The 20,267-nt window shown below is 45.7% G+C and overlaps 1 protein-coding gene across 1 annotated transcript; it reads left to right on the top strand.

Annotated features, from left to right (window-relative positions):
- The first annotated feature begins 14,117 nt into the window (after window positions 1–14,117).
- On the top strand, window positions 14,118–19,374 carry IRX1 (iroquois homeobox 1). Its single transcript, XM_054191965.1, has 4 exons — window positions 14,118–14,396; window positions 17,022–18,036; window positions 18,597–18,669; window positions 19,045–19,374. Exons 1-4 carry the CDS (start codon window positions 14,133–14,135, stop codon window positions 19,100–19,102), a joined length of 1,410 nt encoding a protein of 469 aa, XP_054047940.1. The 5' UTR covers window positions 14,118–14,132; the 3' UTR covers window positions 19,103–19,374.
- Window positions 19,375–20,267: the final 893 nt, after the last annotated feature.

Genomic DNA, 20,267 nt, shown 5'->3' with positions numbered 1-20,267 from the left:
ACCATGATCACAACCCTTGGAATCTCACAGACCAACCAGTGGTCCACTCACCTTGAAGTTCACTTCTCAGGTTCAAGTCCTGAACTGGAGAGTGACCCTTGCAGTGTCTTCATCTACCTCTCCATGTCCTTGACTGCATCCTCACTTGTCCCATGGGCTTGCCCAACTAGCTGAAGTAATCCTTTAGATGGTTTTAAATGCTTTTTATTTCCTTTCTTACATTTATTCCTTCATTTCTACTCTTGCCCATAAATAAATGTCAAGCAAAGCTAAATAGTAGCAATAATGAAAAAAAAATGTTCAAAATTGTATGTGTGTGTATTAATTCCCTTACTACTGGGGAAGTAGTACAAGTACTACATGCACAGAGCATGACATGCAGTTAAATGCACATACACAAATACTCTTTTCTAGCACTGTCAACAGCCAGATGCCAAACTGTGAAGTTATTTGATATCAACTCTGGCTGAAGGTCAGGTTGCATCCACAGGCCACCATTTTTCCCCAAAGCATGTTCATATTAACAAGCAACTGTTAGGAACACAAACGCAAACAAATCCAGAAAGATTTTTCACTCTTGCATACATACATGCTCTTTCAAGTGCAAGTTTAGTGAAGGAAAAAGTGTAGCATAATTAGTCGCACAGCTGTAGTTACATGAGGAGTCACCTGAGTACCTAATTGCTTGGACATTTTTAAGCAGAGTAGACACATCAATGGAAAACTGACGCTTTTTTTAATTGTTGCTTAAGCTTTAGGGTCTCAGGTGGAGCAGGCATTACATAAACATGCAGAAAGACAATCCCTTTTCTGAAATATTTATCAACTACTAAGTACAGATAAACATGAAGAATATAGCGATCCTGCTTTTAATTAAAACAACTGAAAAAGCAAAAGTTGTTTTCATGTAGGGTCAAACATGGAGCTGATGAGATTGAGGCAGTGGAGATGGATAAATAAGAACATGGAAGATGGGAGATGGAGTTGAAGGAAACAAAATGGTAATAAATGGGCAGAGGATAAGAAAGCAAGATGAGAAGACTTTAAAAAGAATGACGAAAAATAAAGTATACTGAGTTAGCAGGGAAAGGTTGTCACCCAAAAGACACTGTATAGTAGGATCCAAGTTTATATGTCAACATATTGACATTATTAGCAGCTCTGTTGGTCAGTGGAGATACACTGAGTTGTTCCTTCCCCCAAGAAGGGCTATTATACTGCTTCTGTGCCCTATCAAATGAGAATAATCTGGGTATCCTGCTCCCTGGACTTCAAGGAAGTGGTGCAGTTACAAAAACTCACAACAAAAGCAAACAAGCGAACAGAATGACAGTGGAATTGAGATAACAAAGGCTCTTGACCACACTCTTTTCCATTGAAGCGTCTAGTTTCTGCTAGAGAAGTCTTTTTTATACCCCTAGAGCTTATCATGGTTTAAAAAAGTGTATAAACTTGTAAGAAATTAAGAAATCCTCAGCAAATCTCTGTGTAGGTGGAAATGTTTTATACTAACACAGAAGTTTTTTCAGCCATACAGTAGCACTGCATTATGGGGAAACTTCCCAACAGTCCCAAGATGGACTCATGAAGTAGGGATTAGTCAGAGCACCAATCAATATCTGAAGAGATTATTTTATTTGAACTAAATGAACTGGTATTCATCACTATATGAAACAGCAAGTAGTTTAGACCAAGTAAATAATGTGAAGTAGAAGGAAATTGCACAGAGCAGGCTTTGTAAGGATTGTGAGATTATTGTGAGTTACGCTGGCAGTCTCTACTACATCAATGCAACAGCACCAAGACTGCTTCCATGAAGCATTAGAATTATTAAGGTTAGTATAGAAATGTTTATGGTAACAGTGTTCTGGGTTAGTGCAATTACAGCGGTGATGCCAGCACAGTATGAACTACTGCAAATGCTTTCACTTGTTGGCCTGAAACAAGGTGAGAGAGAGAGAAAGAAAAAACACCTGCGAACTGCCGAATGACCATGTTGTTGTCTAACTCTCTGACCCTCATGGAAAACCCAGGGAAAGAAATAAAAGGTGAAATAGAAAAGCAAATATTTCCCCGTCCATTATCAGCCCCATTTTGCAGGATACAGCCTTTTACTTTCCTTGTCTTCAAAACATCTGTTTGGCTTAGATTTGTTTCGTATCTCTCTTTATTTGAGCATCCCGTGGCATTCAAAAAACATCCAGGTGTTAAATATTTCAACTTACGGACATAGGTGAACACAATAAAAAACTTGAATTCAGGTTCCACTACCCGTACTCAAGCTAACCAATCTTTTACTCCATTGGTAATCTCTTTAACTTGAGGGTGCAGAATATAATGAGTACACAGTTCCTTGCATGTTTTCTCTTCGCGTGTAGTAATTAACCCCAAAAAGCTTCCAGCTGCTGAACTGAGGGTCTTAATTTGGGCCTGTTGTGTTTGTAAATGCTCATAATTCCTTACTGTTCTTAATAATGTCTGTAAGTCTCTGAACATCATGACTTAAACATCTAAAATTTATCTTGTCTGCGAACAATGCAAAACATATGAGAAAACAGCAGAACACACATGGGGGAAAAAAAAAAGAAAAATATATCCATATTGTATAAGATGTCTTGTAAATTGAAGCAGTCTAGTTATGCATGAAGAATTAACAGTGAAGGTGTTATTATCGTTATTATCTGAGTGTTTTCAACTCCAGGCGAAATCCTAAAAATTGCCTTCTTTGGCAGGGAAGTACCATACATAAGTAAACTGAAACATACGAGATGAAGAACAGCAGTTTGTGGGGAAAAAAACCTGCAGTGAATCAATAAAATAAACTCAGTGCTACTTTGTAGAGTACAATGATGCAGCTCAGGGTTGCACACCGAGTTCTACTCATTGCCACAGTGATCTAACTACCACAAAGACCAAGTCCTAAAAAATTTGAACAGTCTAGTTCCCTGTTTCTCGCAGCATCTAGACCAATAATTCAGTCGAGGACATGATTAACTTTCTCGTTAAGGAACACAATAGTATTAGTCCACCAGTCAATATTTGTTCTAAGCACCACATATGAAGGATTTTCTCATTATATTGTATTTCAGTAGAAGTATTTTCGTTCAATTACTATTATTTTTTTAAATCCACTTTATTTCTGGTCTCACTATTATCCTGATGCAATGCTTTCAATGGACTAGTGCTGTTTGATACAGACCAAGTTCAAACTGTGTTGCCATTCAAATACACTCTTGTATTATTAGAAAGAACAAATACAAGAGAGATACAGCCCTCATGGACTTTAGCATATTAATGTAGGCAAAAGATGCAGAAGAGGGAAGCTAATTACAATTTAGTAAGCCTAAAGTAAAGTAAAGTTGAAAATGTGTCTAAGTATATAAATGTAGAAAAATGTATAGTCTGATTTCAGTGCAAACGTGTTCCTGGGCAAAAACCTTGCCCGGGTCTACACTAGACATTAAAAAACAAACCAACTGTTTACACCTGTCCTTAAAATATGATCCAAACAATCTTATTAAAAAGTATTATTGGCTAAAACAAAAAGTCATCACTAAAATACAGCACACATCAATGGATACAGAAGTCAATTATATCAACAAAAGAGTGACTATACATCTAAGAAGAAAGAAAGCAAAGAAAGAAAATACACCAACTGCTACTAATGCTGAAGTGTTAGAAGAAAGCTATAGAAGAGATAGAATGACATTGTAAATTATTCTGTTTATAGAATATTAAAAAGAATCTGAGGAGCTTTTTCTGAGGAATTTTAATTCAACAAGTTCCAGTCTAAGATATATTTAATAGTTTGTCCTACCGTAACTACACGATTGAAATTATACATCTGTACTTTATCAGTAATAATACAGTAGAAATACACACATCTTCCAAAGGGGGTAAGAATAAAAACACACAGCCAAATATGATCTATTAATATAAGTATTTGGTTATCAAAATTAATGGAGTAAACTACATTATGTAGACGTGCTGTGACGACTGCACTCATAACATTAAGAAAAGCATAGGCCCTTGAGAATTAAAACGCCAGGCATACAGATCTATAACTCCCATAATATCTCAAAGCCATTACAAACATTTCAGTGGAGTTGCCAGTTGATTCTAATAATACTGTGTGCAAATGACGCATAGTAGAGGAGGCCAACATATTTATATGCCTCTAAACAGTGAGATATTGTGATAATTTTGCTGTAAGATCTGAAAAGGACTGCAGCCTCAGCTTTGAATGTCTTTAACATTTTTAATACAGTTGTGAGGTTTGAGGTTTTCTGAAGTCAAACTGCCATTCTCACTGTAACAGACTCGAGGCTACTCTTGGGTTCAGGACCTGGAATATTTACCTGAAAGTGCAAAATAGGCATCACCCTTCTGGCACCAAGAAATAGGAGTTGAGGTGCTGGTGAGGGGGTAACCTCTGCTGCCGCCTCCATGCCAATAGCTTATGCGACCTGTGCATAAAGCTGCCTCTCTTCAGCAGAACTCCAAAAATCATGGGGAAAAAAAGAAAAAATAAAAAAAATGAGGATCTACACCCTGAAACGGAGAAGACGGAGAACGGCAAAGGCTGAGGCTTGCCTCCGCCACTCCTTTCCTGCCTGACACCCAGCACATCCCCAGGCCACCACGGGTTGACTTTGCTGTCCGAGAGGGGCTCTCCGGTCTTCTCGCCCCCGTACCCCCCCGCCCAACACCGCTCCGGCGGGGGCCCAGCCCCGCTGCGCTGGGCTGCATTTTCAGCGCCGCGCAAACTGCGCCGCCATCGAGCGAGAAGACTTGAGCGGGCACTTCCGCAGCAAAGCAGCCCACTGCTGCGGAAACCGCATCCAGCCCATCTGCGCTTCAAACGCCGGCGTCGAAAGCGGGGCAGGAGCGGGGCGAGGGCGCTGCGTGGTCGGGGGGGTGGGTGTGGGGGTGCCCGCGGGCCACGCACCCTCGCCCGGTGGCGGCGGGGCTCCCGGCGGCTCGCAGCCCTCGTCACCTCCGCGGGGCCACCGGCCGGTTACCTCCTACCTGGCCTCAGGGCGGGGGAAAGGGGGAGCGGGGGAGATTTCCCTGCAGAGCCGGCGGGTTCGGTGTTTTGAAGCGTGGGTGCATCTCCGGCTCTGCCTCTGCGTGGGCGGTACGTCTGTGCGTGCACCCACGGGCTAATTGCTGCTGCGGTCCTTGGCTGCAGGACGGCCCGAGTAGGAGCTTTAGTGCCACCTGTTAGGGACCACCCCCCCACCCCCACCCCGGCTTTGGCTCGAAATGATGCCTCAGCATTGCTGAAGTTTAGTTTTAAGCTTGGCTTTGTTTTTTTACCCTCCCTGCCCACGGTCCCCTTCCCCTCTTGCTGCTCCTCCACAAGCAGAAATGTTTGGCAGGTTCTTACCTACCAAAGGAAGGCGAGGGAGAAACACCCCTTCATGTTGGGCATCCCCTGATCACCTTCGCCACCTCCAGCGATACGGGTTTAACGCCTGTTCCCTATGCTGGCAGCGACCGGGCATCCTGCCTGGTGTCAGAGCATCGCTGCGCGGGGGGAGGAGAGGTCAATCCGACCCCTCGCTGCTCCCCACCCGGCGGTTCAGGCCTTGCCGGTGGCCTCGTTGTGTTCTGGGGAAGGGGGGAGGACGGACCGAAAGTTCTCAGTCCGAGCGACACATAACCGCACAGTGGTACCTTCGAGAGGTCCCACTGCCAAACGTTACAGAAGAGGTCCCAGTGCAGAAGAAAACAAACAAACAAACAAAAACAACAAAAAAAGAGAAATTTATTTGGATCTAGTTTTTCTGCAGCAGGTCAGTAGAATACATCAAGACCTTCCCACTACTGCATAAGAAAAAAACATGCCTTTTTTTTTTTTTGGAGGCAGATAATCCCCGAGCTGTGATGCTTTCAGACGAATCTTCTGACAAGTGTTGCAGCTCAGCACTGTATGCGTTGTATCTTGGAAACAAACAATGCGGTAGCTGGAAAACTTGGGAACAGAGGAGAAAGGTCAAGGGTAGAGGCTGGTCAGTTTTTTGTTGACTTGGACGAAGAACCATAAATAATCTAAGGACTGTCATTAGCTGCGCTGCCCACAAGACTGGGGGGAAAGGGAGAAAGAAAAAAAAAAACAATAAATAAATTAAAGAAGATGACTGTTTTGTAGCCCGGCGCTCCGACACCTTCCCGGCCAGGACCTCCTTCAGGCACGGCGCTGCGGGGAAGGGAGAGCAGCCCTGGGGAGCAGCTCCGCGCCCGGCGGCTGCCCGGCGCTGCGCGGAGCGATGCGCGTTGCGCGGAGCGGCGCGCAGCCCCTCTCCCCGCGGCAGCCGGCCAGCCTCGCCGCCGCTTGCCGAGTCGCGCCGGCGTTTCGCCTCGAAATTCACCCGGCAAAGCCGCCCGTGTCCGTCTCTCCTCCACCGACACCCCACCAACCCCCCACTCCGCCGGCTGCCGCGGCGCCGTGGGGCGCGTTACTTACGCGGGTGGGCGGCGGCGGGGGGGGCCGACTGCGGGGAGTCGAAGGGACGGGGTCGGAGCCCTGATCGTAGCGGGCTCGGCGCGGCCAACGACGGCTGGCAGAACCAAAGAGTTAAAATATAAAACCATAAAATGTTGGTTGAGCTTTTTTTTTTTTTTAAATATTAATGTTCTTATAACGGAAGTTCTTATCAGTGGGTTGCACTGTACTTGGCAAACAAGCCTTTTTACCTTTTAAACAAATAATTCATTAGGTAATTAAATTCAAGTGAGATTACTCTAATTAAATATACACTGCTGTTGAATCATAATTTCTATGTGGCCTAGTTAAAGATGAACGATCTCTTATTCCTGACAAAAAAAAAGAGAAAGCTTTAAAAGAATTCCCTAGTGACTGGAATAATAGATTTATACACCACCGTACAGAGGTCATTTCAAGAAAGAAGAGACACCAAACACAACATAAAGGGACTTTTCATGTCTGGAGATACTAGAATTTCAGGTTTTATTGCTGCGAGTTCTATTAAAAGACTTTGTGGAACCTAGGAGGAAATCAAAATTATCTTTCAGAAGGCGATAAGTTATATAAATATGTGCACAAACAGAAATGTGTCTCTGAAGGCATTAGTTCTGCATAATTTCAGATGAGTAGCTACTAGGCCTCAAAGGAAACAGTGCATCTTGAAATGCTCTGAAGGCTTACATTGGCCAAAATAAGGCAGGACTTCAGCAAAATTAGAAGTAACTTTGTAGCCAACGATGTGCTATATGTCCTGGTTCCCTTTAATAGCATTAGGCGTTCAAACCATAAAGACTAATCTGGAGAGTAGAAGTTCCTGCTCTCTGCTTTGATCTCCTTCCTCTTGGCTGTTTAAAGCTGACAGTTTGGCTGAATGGCATTCACTGCTTTCATTTGTAAGACATGAGTTTCCTAGTGTTCCAGAGCTAGCAGCTACACCTGTACTGTAGGAATTTACATTGCATTGCTCCAGGATGGCATTGATTTGGGACGGGTGAAATACAAACACAAACTAATTAAAAACTGCATAATGCAGCCCTACAGGAACAAGACAGAAAAACAAATAAATACAACTGCAGCTGGCATGGCAATTGTGCCTCTGCCCCCAAGCAACAGTCTGGTGACATAAAATTATAAACCTTAAAAATCTCACGTAATTGCTGTTGATCATTTTGGAGACAAAATGGAAATTATTTTGTTAATTAAGTTCAGACCCATAAAATATTCATAGACAGGAAGACAGACAGACGGACAGATAGATACAGAGAGAGGCAGATGATTCATTCTATAGATTTGTGTGCTTGTTCATATAGGCCTGTGTGCGTGGCTTTAACAATTCATTTGCAAAAGCACTAAGGAAGAGAGCATCTGTGCATTCGCATTGCTATCAGAAATAAATGTAAGTTGCAACTGAGGTGGACTGATAAATTATTAGTAAAAAGTCACCGCCAGGGTATCGGGGGAAAAAAACCAAACAATTTCTCTTAATTTATTTTTCAAAAAGAGAGGAATGACCATAATTTCTTTTTTAAATGCTCTCTCTCTCTGAATAAAATAATCTTTGTAAACGCCTTATTAGCTGTTACCTTGAATACGATCAGACGCTGTAGCTGCTGAGACTTGGATTCCTTCCTGTACTACCTGTGCTGTGGATATATATGTGTGTTCACGTTTAGGGAATCGACCAGATATCCCTGATTGCAACTTTGTGTTTATTTGGACAAACCAAACCATTCGTTTGAACGGTCAGAGGTCTGGAGGCTGCTGTTGCTGTGAGTTAAATTTGCAAAAAGAGAATGAGATTTTTTTTTAACTTTTTATTTTATTTTTTTTCCTTCCCTTTTACCTTTTTTTTTAACAGAAATGTTCCTCGGGATGGGCGTGAAGGGGAGGAGGGGTGCAATCTGGTGTTCCAGAGCTACATCACCTCTCCGCCTATAATTGTTTGACACATGCCCTGTTGTCACAAAGTGGGGTTGTTTCCCAGACCCTGCTGGAAAAAAAAAAAAAAAAAAAAAAAAAAAAAAAAAAAAAAAAGGTGCAAAGTAATAATGAGTGTTTAACAAGGCTCATAAATCAGGGCTGATGAGAAGCGCTCAGGACGGACGCACGGAGGCGACGGGGCCTGGCAGCGGGTCACCAGCGGGAGGACACCAACTCCAAGGTCCTGCGGAGCCGCAGCCCTGCCACCGGCACCACCACCACCGCCACCGGCACCACCACCACCACCCCCACCACCCCCCCCCCAGAAAAAAATAATAAAAAAGCACACGTCGTCGAATGAAACGCGGTCCCGTGCTAAATCAGATATAATACACTTAATGAAAACTCAGTCAACTGATCCAAATAGTCGACAGTCGGTGCATAATTAGAATCTAGGCGAGATATATTAAATTAATGGATTCAGTCCTGCACAGATGTATCATTAAAATGTATAGGATTGATACTTAACACGGTAGAGTTATTTTAAACTTACACATAAAAAAGGCAGAGAGAGAAAAAAAAAAGACAGTGAAACTACGTGCTGAGAACAGTCAGAAAATTAGCAACATACGGATAATCTATTTTTTTGGCACTTTTTTTTTTTCCTTGCACGTTCTTGCCACAGGATAGAAAATTGAAACAGACTATTAACTGAAGAGATCATCTTAAATTTCTTCGTCTATTACCGGTGCGAGCTGAAAATCAAGAGAGGATTTGCAAAAGAAATCGCTACCAGGATGTTTCAAATCAGTCCCAGAATTAAATGAAAACTTTTCTTCCCAAGCCACAAACAAGGCGCTTTAGCGATTAAGCCTCCCTTTCTCTTGGTAGATCTTATTATCAACGCCGCATAAACCCCGAATTTTAGTAAGGGGTCCATACGCGCGTGTATTTGCACGCAGAGACGGCGCACAACTGCCTGTACCTCTGTGGAAATTACACGGGTGAACCGTAGCCTAGTAAATATCTCAACTCCACTCCCAGATTGTGCTCTGCTTAGTATCCTATTCTCCCCATAGTTAGGTGTCTCCTTTCAACATCTCTGTCATCTCCATTTGAAGATATTTTCAGCGGTTTATCACTGCCATCTCCAGCCCTGCACATTTGCAGCAGGTTATCACAATTGCCAGTCCCCCCTGGCTGATGTGTTGCGCTGATTACCATCAGTGCCCTCAGATATTTGGTGCGGATTCCCAGCCCTGCAATATCCACTCTTAGGACATCTGGAGCAGATCAAAATCACTGACTTCATTTTTTTAGTAGAGTCAGTGTCAAAGCTTCACATATCCTCTTCGCAAACATACCCTTTAGTCAATTCCTGCAGAACCAGCCTTTAGTTAAAATTCGGCCAAGCAGCGACCCCTATGTCTGGATTTGCATTTCTTATCGGACCCCTATCTAAACTGATTTGTTAATAATAAAGAGAAAATCTCTTGGCAGTGGATGCATCGCCTTAAGAAACTGGAAGGATCACACTGTCTTAGCAAACTCCTTCTCAAGAAAGGCTCTTTAAGGAGAAGTTTATCTACCCAATGATCTTTGAATTATATGAGCGTGGCCATTTAGGTCGATTTACTTTAAACAGTATACAATTTATTTTAAGCGATTACCTTAGCTATAATCACATTATACCCAGCGCTGCTATATATTTCTCTCCCGCCTGTTTTCAGACGTGCATCCGCTCTCCATCGGGAAGGTGACTCTGCTTTTCACTCTGAGCCCAATCCCTTTTTTTTTTTTCTCTACGTGACTGTTTGTCGTCTTTAAAAACGCTGTTCGGCTAATGAGTTGGCACCGCTTTCCTTTTTGTTAGGTTTTGCCGAAAGTTAAGGAGGCATTCGAGCAACTAAAACACAGATCTCAGAAAAAAAAAAAAAAGAAAAAAGTAAAAAGAAGAGATTTTTTTTCCAATTTATGTTTTAAATTACCTTTAAAAAAAAACAAAAACAAAACCAAAAACACAACAGTATTTTATTCCATATCTCAACAATTTCAAGCTAATTTATGGATAGGGGGGTTGATCACACCAACCTTTTTGACTGTTTAGGTCTTGGGGTTTAGGGCAAGATTTTCCTGGTGCTTCTGGCAGCTGCTGCTGATGTTTGTAATTTTCCGTAGAGTTTCGTTCTTTTCGCACTTTTGTTATTAAGCTCCTGCTATAGGTCTTGTAAGGGGGGAAATAAACCCAGAATCTCCCAGACCTTCACTAAACTGATTTTCAAGCTAAGTAGCTTAGTGTAGCAGCTCTGGTCCCAGCTTACTTGCACAAGGGGGGAAAAAAAATTAAAAAGGGCTTTGAAAGGTTGCCTACTAAAGTGACTTAATAAACCGTCAGAAAAATGGGCAATGTCCAATGCAGGAGCAGGAATCGCGTGGTGAGGGATTGGCATTTACTGATCAGAACTGTGCATAATTACTGGCGTTCGCAGGACCCTGCTCATCCTTGCGCCGGGAACTTTGCAGATGAGAAACAAAGCTCTCCTCCCAATCTTGCAACTTTCCCCGTCCTCGGCGGGTTTCTTCCTTCCTTCCTTCCTTTCTTTCTTCCTTTTCTTTTTTTTTTTTCTTCTTCATATTTTTTGTCCTGTTTCTTTTTGTCCCCTCTCCCTCTCCCCACAAAATCACCGTTGCAGGTAACATGCATTTTGGTTTTTTGGGTTTTGTTTGTTTGTTTTTTGGTTTTGTTTTTTTTTTTTTTTCTCGATTTCCACACAAGGTGAAGAACAGCAAAGTTCGCCCCGAAAAGATGCTGGGCTGATAGAAAAGCAAGCGAAACTTCCCCCCCCCCCCCCGCATTTTTTTTCCCCCTGAACCGATCTGAGAAGGATGGGAGCGGGTGGGGGAGGGGATGGCTCACATTTCTTAAGCCTCCAAGTGGAAACCTTTTCTGGATACACATTCCACTCAGATCTAAAGCGCTAAGAAGATTTCGGCAGCGTCGGTGCCTTATCCCACCTTTATTTACCTGCAGCCCTTGTAATGTGACACTGCCATTCGCAAAACACCGCTGCAATTTCCAAGCCCCGCTCAGCTTTGTTACGGCGGTGCATTTTTGTCTGAGGGTCGCTCGCCTGCTTTGAGGGTGAGATTTTGGAGCGGGGCGGGGGGGGGAGGTGAGGGGAGGAGGGTGGGAATCCTCCTCTCCTTGTGAAACACGGGAAGGGGAAAGCTCCCTGTTTCCAACTGATGGGGGAAGGAAGTTTTAACCAACTCTCCGAGACGGAGCGGGTTCCCCGGAGCGCGGGGAGGGAAGGGCTGGTCGGGGTTAGAGACACCCCGCGGGGGCGTTCGCAGGAAGGGAGGGATCCCCCTCCCCTCCAGCGGCAGCCGGTCCCGGCGGGACCCGCAGTGTCGGGCTGAAGCCGCGGCTCGGAGAGGGGTCTCGAAGCCCCGCGGAGACCTGAGGAGCTGGCTTTCGCCCTGGGCTCGGGAAAAGGAGAGAGACATCCGTGCCCCCCCCCGCCTTCTTCCTCTCCTCCCGCCCCCGCCACACACTTGCATCCCGAAAAGCAGCGGGCCTTCGCCTCCGCCGCCCCCGCCGCGCCGCGCCGTCCCTTGAGGAAGAGCTCGTCGGCCCCGTCCGCCCCTTCAGCACAAAGACGGAGCTCCCGGGCGGCGGGGACGGCGGCAGCGAGGGCCGGGCCGGGCCGCGGGCGGCCGCTCCGCGCTCCTCCGCGCGATCGCTCCCGCTGGGTCCGGCCGAGGGACGGCAGCGCCCGGCCCGGGCCGGCCTGACGCTCCCCGCGCCCAGGGCCGGACTCGTGGGGCAGAGCGGCCCCCCGGCAGTCCCGTCGGGGCTGGGAGGGTCGGGGGCAAGAAACGCCCAGCTCGCCGCCCCCCCCACCCCTCCCCCCCGCTCCCCGTTTTCCCTCAGCGGGGGGGGATGGGAAGGCCCCGGCAGCGGTGGGCAAAGGAAAGTTTTCGGTGGCGGCCGGGCGGTGCGAGGCTGTGCCAGCCCCGGCGGGGTAGGGGAGAGCCCTGCCACGTCGAGGATAACGGGCAACATCGCGGGCAGGTCACAGCGGTGGCGACTCCTCTCCTTCAAGGCGGCCGAGTCCCTCGGTCCCTCGCAGAGGGGTCCTTTGTCTCCCCGCTGCACCTTCCACCCCACTCCAAGGGGACAGAGGAAGAAGAAGGAAAAAAAAGTCCCTTCCTCTAATCATTGCTGTTAATGACGATAATGGCAGCAGCCCGTGTTGGTCCTTTCGCCTCACCACCTCCCCCCGCCCCCCCCACCATGCGTTTCCTTTGGTCCCCGCTGCAATGGGCGGATGGAAGTTTTGACAATCCACCAGTCACTCAGCTTCCCCCTCCCCGCCCCTGCTCGGGGGCGAGGGCTGGGGGTCTTCTGTGCCCTTCGGCATACATGTCGCCACTGTTGATTTGCAGGATTATTTATTGCTAATATTACGAGAACCGTCGCAATGCCTCTGATAATTGTCCCTGAGTGTCAATCGGTCGGCAGGGCATGAGGAGGAGAAAGGGCAGGGGGGAACGGGGGCGACGGGAAGAGATCGCTGCAGGTCTTTTTTTTTTAACTAAAGATTTTTTTCTGGGGAGAACTGCTAGGAGCCTTGTGACTTTCAGCAAAGTTGTGTGTGTGTGTGGCGTTTGTGGGTTACTATAGATAGACCGCATTTATTTATTTATTTATTTATATGCCTTCCTTTTTTTTTTTTTTTTTAGTGGTAAATTGTTACAAGTCGCCTGGCTGCAAAGCCCCCTTTCCCTCTCACGGCCACTCTCGTTTGTTCCTGAGTCCAACGACGACAAGGGGGACTCAATGTTAAAGGTGGAAAAAAAACAGCAACACAGTTGTTTTTGTTAAAAGGGGACACACTAAGGCTGCGAAACAGCAAAACCCCAATGTTGGACAGCTGTAAAATCGTGTAGACAGGTTGTCATACAGCAGTGGGGGCTTTTCTGAAAGGAGCCCATTGCTAAACATTAAATACACACACACACAGCAGAGCAGAGCAGCTGCGCGGACACACGCACACACACACACGCACACGCAGGCACGGAGGAAAACGGCCCGGGCTGGGCTGCGCACCACGTGCTGCACCGAGGGGGGCGAAGGGGGGGCGATGGAGCGGGGGGGGCGAGTGCGGGGCGGCGCTTGCGGCTCAAGTGGGTGCCAATCAAAACATCAACTTCAAATTGTATCTGAAAGATCAGCCTAGGACCTAAGGGCAGACACATCAGTTGGAGCTCAATTGTTGATCAGATCACATCTAAGGGATTTAGGAGCACAGAAGAGCCGAGATTTGAGGAAAGACACCCCACTGAATCCTTCCACACTCCTCCTCCTCCATACCTAGGTTGCAATATATCTCTTGCCAGAAAGAAATCAGAACGAAAAAAGAAAATTATCGGCTCGATTTCTGTTCTCTCGCCCTGCCTGACTCCAGTAAAGAGAGAGGGGGGGAAGAAAAAAAGAGAGAGAGAGAAAGAAAGAGAGATCCAGAGAAGCCCGGGTTTGTTCCGCTCCCCTCCCCGGCTGTTCAGGCTCCCTCCTCCCCCTTCTTTTTTTTTTTTTTTTTGGTATAATTCCTTCCCCCCCACCCCCTTTTTTTTTTTTTTTTTTTAATATTTCTGCCGCTTCTGCTGCCGCCGCCGCCGCCAGTGCTGCCGCCGCCGCCGCCGTGCCCGCGCCCCGGAGATGTCCTTCCCCCAGCTGGGCTACCCGCAGTATCTCAGCGCCAGCCAGGCGGTGTACGGGAGCGACCGGCCCGGGGTGCTGGCCGCCGCCGCCGCAGCCGCCGCCGCAGCCGCCGCCGCTTCGGGCCGGCCGGCGGGCGCCGAGCTGGGCAGCGGCTCGGCCGCTGTCACCTCGGTGCTGGGCATGTACGCCAGCCCCTACAGTGCCCCCAACTACAGCGCCTTCCTGCCCTACACCGCCGACCTCGGCCTCTTCTCCCAAATGGTGAGTGAGCGCCGGGATGTCCCCCCTCCGCCCCCGCGGCGGGAGGCAGGGGGAGACGGGGGTAGGGGCGGGCGGGGGTCGCGGAACCGAGCGCGGGGGGCGGCGGTGGTCGTTCCCGCCCGGAGCGGGGTCCGGTGCGGAGCAGGGAGCGTGTGTGTGTGTGTGTTTGCCGGCGGGTCTGGCAGGGAGAGCACGGCCGGGGCCCGGGGGCGGCGGGATCCGTCTGCAGGAGCAGTCCCCCATCCGCCCTCGTCGCTCCAGCTGGGCAAAACTCCTCCGAGTTTTCCTTCTTGGAAAGGTGGAAGGGCTGAGCAGGGCTCCTGCCTCCGTCTTGTCGGCTTTCCCTAGCAACTCGGCTTTTTTTTTTTTTTTTCCTTGTTGTTATTGGTGGTGTTGTTGACGGGGTGATATTGTCGGTCCTTGTGGTTGCAATTGGCTTTCCAGCGCGCTCTTCTTTCCGCCCCGTTCTTTTCTTTGCTGCCGAGCTAGAAACAGGTTCCGTCCGAAAGGCCAAAGTGCGGTGTCGGTGGCCGGTACGCCAGTCTATTTCCAGACATTTTCCTTGAGCCTTAAAAATGGCCCGTTGCGTTCCCTGAACTTTTCATACTCAGATTATGGCGAGTATCATAGATCGGATTTGCATCAAGCGAAGGAGGGCATCTACATCCCATTATATTCATCGGAGCAGAAAGGCATATTGGCGTTAACTCTAAAACAAATTGCCGTCACTCAGATTGTCCTCGGATCCTTCCTTCCCCCCCCCCCCCATTTCTTTAGAATGTACTAGTGAGAAAGTGAAACATCTTTTTTTTTAACTAGCTGGTTTTATCTCCGGTGTCGTTGAAACATTTTCGTTCCTAGTATCTCCAAATTTATCGGCGGCGGTACGCACAGGTTCCACTTAATTTCTAAATGCCCCTCTTTTCTCTTTCCCGAAACATAGAAGTGTGAATATTGATAACTGGGTGCGTGCAAGGCGTAACTTTTGAGGGTTTTTAATACATATGTGTAGGCAAGTAGCTAGATACGGTGTTGAGCCAGGGTCAGCATCTGAAAACAGATCATTTTGTGCTGCAAATATTTCCTGCGAAGGCATTTTTAACAGCATGCTTTTCCTACTTTTTTTTTTAACCTTGATTTTGGAAATGCAGTAAAAGTTGAGACAGAAGCAATGAGTGATTTACAAGTGGCTTCTTCAAAAGAATTCCCATCAGAGATTACATAAAAAAATATAATTTCAGCAACAATAACAAAAGACAGCGGAATAAAGGGAGTGCAGAAAAGCCTTCTCTGTAACACATTACAAAAATTACATCGGGCTTCTCTTTGTGTGTAAGCGTTGTCTCTGAAATTAAAATACATGTTCCTTTTTAACTGTCTGACAAAGTTAGATTAGTTTCCTCGCGGACATTTTCGAAGAGGTTCATTTTTAAGGCTGACAGAAATTTCGCAAGAGTAATACTAAGAATGTATTTCTGGACTAGGAAAAAAAAGCTCGAGATTGTAATAGAAGCAAGAAAAAAAGAAAACGGCTTTAAACGTTAGTTATATAGGAACAGTTCCCTTTCCTACTCGCAAAGTATCCTGGTGTTTTACTACAGTGATTTACCATGACGGTGATATTTTGAAAGAAATTCTAAAATTCTGAGCACTTATAAATCACGAGCTAAAATAATAAGTTAATATCTGGACAATTTGCGGTAATAATGAGGCCTAATGAGGTTGCTAGAAAGATAAAATGTTATTTACCAAAACACCTGATGGGATAATTTGACTTGCTGTGTTTTACTACTGATGATAAAAAGAATATTGATTGCAAATAAATCACCGTCTCTAAACGCTTGTAAACAATTTGTGTTTGCTCTGCCCAGATCAAAGTAAAACTTATGAGATAAAGTGTCTGCATATCCATACTCTACAATGCGTGGGTCAGTTTTAATTCCAGAGTTTAAAGGCGCTTCTAACAGTTAGAAGTTAATGTTTTACACCAGAATCTTAGTGTATGATTTGGGGGATGAAAGAGGCGGGGAGGGGGGGGAGTTGGCTTGTGTGTGGAAAATCTCTTACATTATAAGTGTCTTCGTACTGAAGTTGTGCATTCATCTCCCCAGTCTCCTCTCACGCCAACTCCTTTTAAAGGCAGATCTGGGGCCAAAGACGAATGCTCTGTGTGCATTTGTAATATCCTCCTGGATATTTTGCAGATAAATGCGGCGTTGTGCGCAGGCATGCGTTTGTAACTGTGCTGTAGTACCTGCTTTCTCTGCCTGATAATTTCGAGGGCACAATAAATTGTCTCGCCTGGGCGAATGCGAAGTTGCTGCATTTCCAGCGTTTGATTTGAGTTGGTTTGCGGAGAAAATACGCATGATGTCTGTCAGAGCCCAGCTTAGCCCCTCTCTTTTCCTTTCCCTGCAAGAAGGGGGGGGGAATCATTTGGGAATACCTCTGTCTGATCTAAACGTGAAGTGCCTGGAGCGGGGAGGGCCGAATTTGCCCGTGAAGACCCTTTGCACCGCTCAAAGGCGTATTCCGGCTCCCGGAGTAGCCTATTCAGGTCTGTTAGAGACGCTAACGAGATAATTGATGTGCTTTTTCCTCTCCGCTTGTCTGAATGTGTTGCAGGGCTCCCAGTACGAGCTGAAAGATAATCCGGGTGTCCACCCTGCTACCTTTGCTGCCCACACTGCCCCCGGCTATTATCCCTACGGACAGTTCCAGTACGGGGACCCAGGGCGGCCCAAAAACGCCACCCGGGAGAGCACCAGCACCCTCAAGGCCTGGCTCAACGAGCACCGCAAGAACCCCTACCCCACCAAGGGCGAGAAGATCATGCTGGCCATCATCACCAAGATGACTCTCACCCAGGTCTCCACCTGGTTCGCCAACGCCCGCCGGCGACTCAAGAAGGAGAACAAGGTGACCTGGGGCTCCAGGAGTAAGGATCAAGAAGATGCGAACCTCTTCGGGAGTGACAATGAGGGGGACCCCGAGAAGAACGAAGACGACGAGGAAATCGACCTGGAGAGCATAGACATAGATAAAATCGACGAGAACGATGGGGAGCAGAGCAACGAGGAAGAGGAGGAGAAGCCCGAGCTCCTGAGACAAAGCAGCGAAGAGGAGCACTTGGAAAAGGAGAAGGATTTGGCGCTGTCAGGGTCTGAAGGGATGAAACCCAAAGACACGCTGGCCATGGTGAAGGAGGCCTCTGACAACAGCACGCGAATCATCAGTCCCGGGGGACAGAACAATTTACAGATGCCATCTCACAGCAAACCCAAGATTTGGTCTTTGGCAGAGACGGCAACCAGTCCCGATGGGGCCCTGAAATCTTCTCCCCCTCCGCCCCCTCCTCCCCAAGCTAACCACACTTCTCCACAGATACAGCACCCCGCTTTTCTCCCTAGCCATGGACTCTACACATGCCAGATTGGCAAATTTCACAACTGGACAAATGGGGCTTTCCTTGCTCAGAGTTCCCTACTCAATGTGAGGTCCTTTTTGGGAGTAAATCACCACCACGCTGCTCATCACAATCACCACCTCCAGGCCCAGCAACAACCTTCTGTTTTAACAGCAACCCTGGGAGCCCTAAGCAGTGAAAAACCTTCAGAGAGGACCAGTCCCAAACACATAGGTAATGCATGCACCAGGCATCCACCTCCCCCCTCCCCCCCCAACACATGCACATGAACTTCTCCTTGAGCAATGGTGTCAGACTCAGTCCTGGTGTAACTGATTGCCTTTAACGGAGTTACAGATTACCCTAGCATTGATTTTTTTATTATTATTATTATTTTTTTTCCTGGAGCATGTTGATTGCATACATTAAGCCCATTTCATGTGGGCTATTACATGCTCACCGTATACGCCCATCAAATAAGATGAGAATGCAGGAATAGTGCTGTGAAACATATTCTTTGAGTTTTGCTTTCCTTCCCGACCCTCATCTCCCAATAATTTCAATGACAGTCAAAAATGTGGCAAGAAAAGCTTGCAATACTCCTTTATTTAAACATTGAAAGTAGAGAATAGTGCCGTACGCACACATATACACCTACACACGTCTGAACAAGAGGGTGAGAGGGAGGTGTGTTCTCTGTACACTGTCCAGATTTTTATTGTTGTTATTCTAAAATGGTTCTCCTGGTTTTGTTTTGTTTTTATTTTCTTTTTTTTTCTTCTGTCTCTTCCTAGAAAGAGAAAATGTACCAAGAACCGAATCCCCACCTCAGCCACTAAAATCGCCCTTCCAGCCTGTCCGTGACAAGTGAGTTTGTTTGTTTGTTTTCACTGCAGGAATGTTACTTATGTGAAACAGAGCGTTTGAATAATAAAGACTAATTATAACACCTAATCATCACCATAATAATACATACAGACAACAAGAAAAACACAGAAGTTGCTGTAATCTTTTCAAAGTTAGGCTAAATTGCAATTGTACATAGCCAGCCTGTAACTTTTATGAAACTTAACAGACCTCAAAGATCTTGCGTTAATTACACCAGTGACAATGATTTCTGTGCAACTAACTAATACTAGGATGCTATAGCAATAGACAGGCCATTATAGGAAAGGATTCTTTTTTTTTTTACTGAAAGATTGTTACGTCTTTTTTTTTTCCTTCCTCCCTTCCCCCCTGCAGCTCTTTGGCTCAGCAAGAGGGAACACCGAGAATTTTAACAGCTCTCCCTTCTGCTTGATTAAATGGTTTGGTGAAAAATATTACAGAGACTGGTATTAAGGACAGAAAAAAAAAAAAAAGGAAACGATATAAACGACTCCCATCAATCTCTTTTTGCAATAAGGTGGTGCAAATCCATAAAAGCGATTACACAAATCTGTAGATGGATCCCCTTCTTCATTGTACCATTTCAGATCGTGTTATTCTAACCATTCTTGGATTATTTGTTTGGTAAATGTTTCCCATGTGTTTGTGTTTTTTCTGTATATAGAGTGATTTCAGATTGTAAATAGCGCGTCAGCAAAACTTGTCTAAATCATATATTTTTGTCTAATAAACTAAATGAAATTATGAGCTCTCTTCAGGTATGTATTCTGTTGCTGCAGATCTTATACATATATTACAAATCTATTCAAACATTTATAATTTGTTTTCTACAAAGTCAAGTCTCTTTGCCTTTGGGTAACTGAAACTTAAAATACCAGGTCCGAGCTTTTAATGAGACTTGTAGCTATTTTGTCGAAAACAAGCTGCGAGCTTCCCTTTTCATACAAGTAAATTTACGAAGCTGAGTGAAGCTGGTTCTTGACCAGTAAAATTAAAGTTATTTTTTCAGTTGTGATGAATCAGATGTGTTCTGTAGTATCCATTTTCCAAACACAAATGGATCTGACTTCCACTTACGTTATAAAATACATTCTTGAAAATGAAAGGGACAAGTTTTCTCACAGTTCCCTAGTGTATAACTTTGCTGTCCAAACCGATTCCTAAACTGGATCAAGAGCCGAAAAAAAATAATAGATTAGGAAACAGAATTATTTGTAACGATTTACGCTTTGAATAAACACAGAGGAAATATGACTGTGAAAGTTTTTTCCCTGTGAGATTTAGCACTGTTTTAGCAGAAAAAAAAAAAAAAAACAAACCAAAACATGGCAGCCCTTGCACTTCCCAGAAGAAAGTTCTGCGATTCCGATCTGTTGGTTAAATAGAGAGAGAGACAATCTATCGGTTTATAAAGGCATTAATCTTCCAAAGACGGTCCGTTAAAATGTGTAATATTTTGAGTGTTTACCTCTTTTTTTCTCCTAAATGAGAACACTAAATGAGCATTGAGGTGCTAATAAGATACCAGATGGTTGTTGATGGTGGAAAATGGAAAGAAGCAGCTGGGAAAGTCATTA

The sequence above is a fragment of the Rissa tridactyla genome, chromosome 2 (assembly GCF_028500815.1).
Source record: "Rissa tridactyla isolate bRisTri1 chromosome 2, bRisTri1.patW.cur.20221130, whole genome shotgun sequence".
NCBI classification, from domain to species: domain Eukaryota; kingdom Metazoa; phylum Chordata; class Aves; order Charadriiformes; family Laridae; genus Rissa; species Rissa tridactyla.
Note: the sequence above shows the minus strand (reverse complement) of the source record. Positions and strands in the feature narration are given on the sequence as shown.

Coding starts and splice junctions, on each gene's coding strand:
- IRX1 (XM_054191965.1), top strand. CDS start 14,133: ATGTCCTTCCCCCAGCTGGGCTACCCGCAGTATCTCAGCGCCAGCCAG. Junction 14,397..17,021: donor TCGGCCTCTTCTCCCAAATG/GTGAGTGAGCGC, acceptor AATGTGTTGCAG/GGCTCCCAGTACGAGCTGAA. Junction 18,670..19,044: donor TTCCAGCCTGTCCGTGACAA/GTGAGTTTGTTT, acceptor TCCCCCCTGCAG/CTCTTTGGCTCAGCAAGAGG.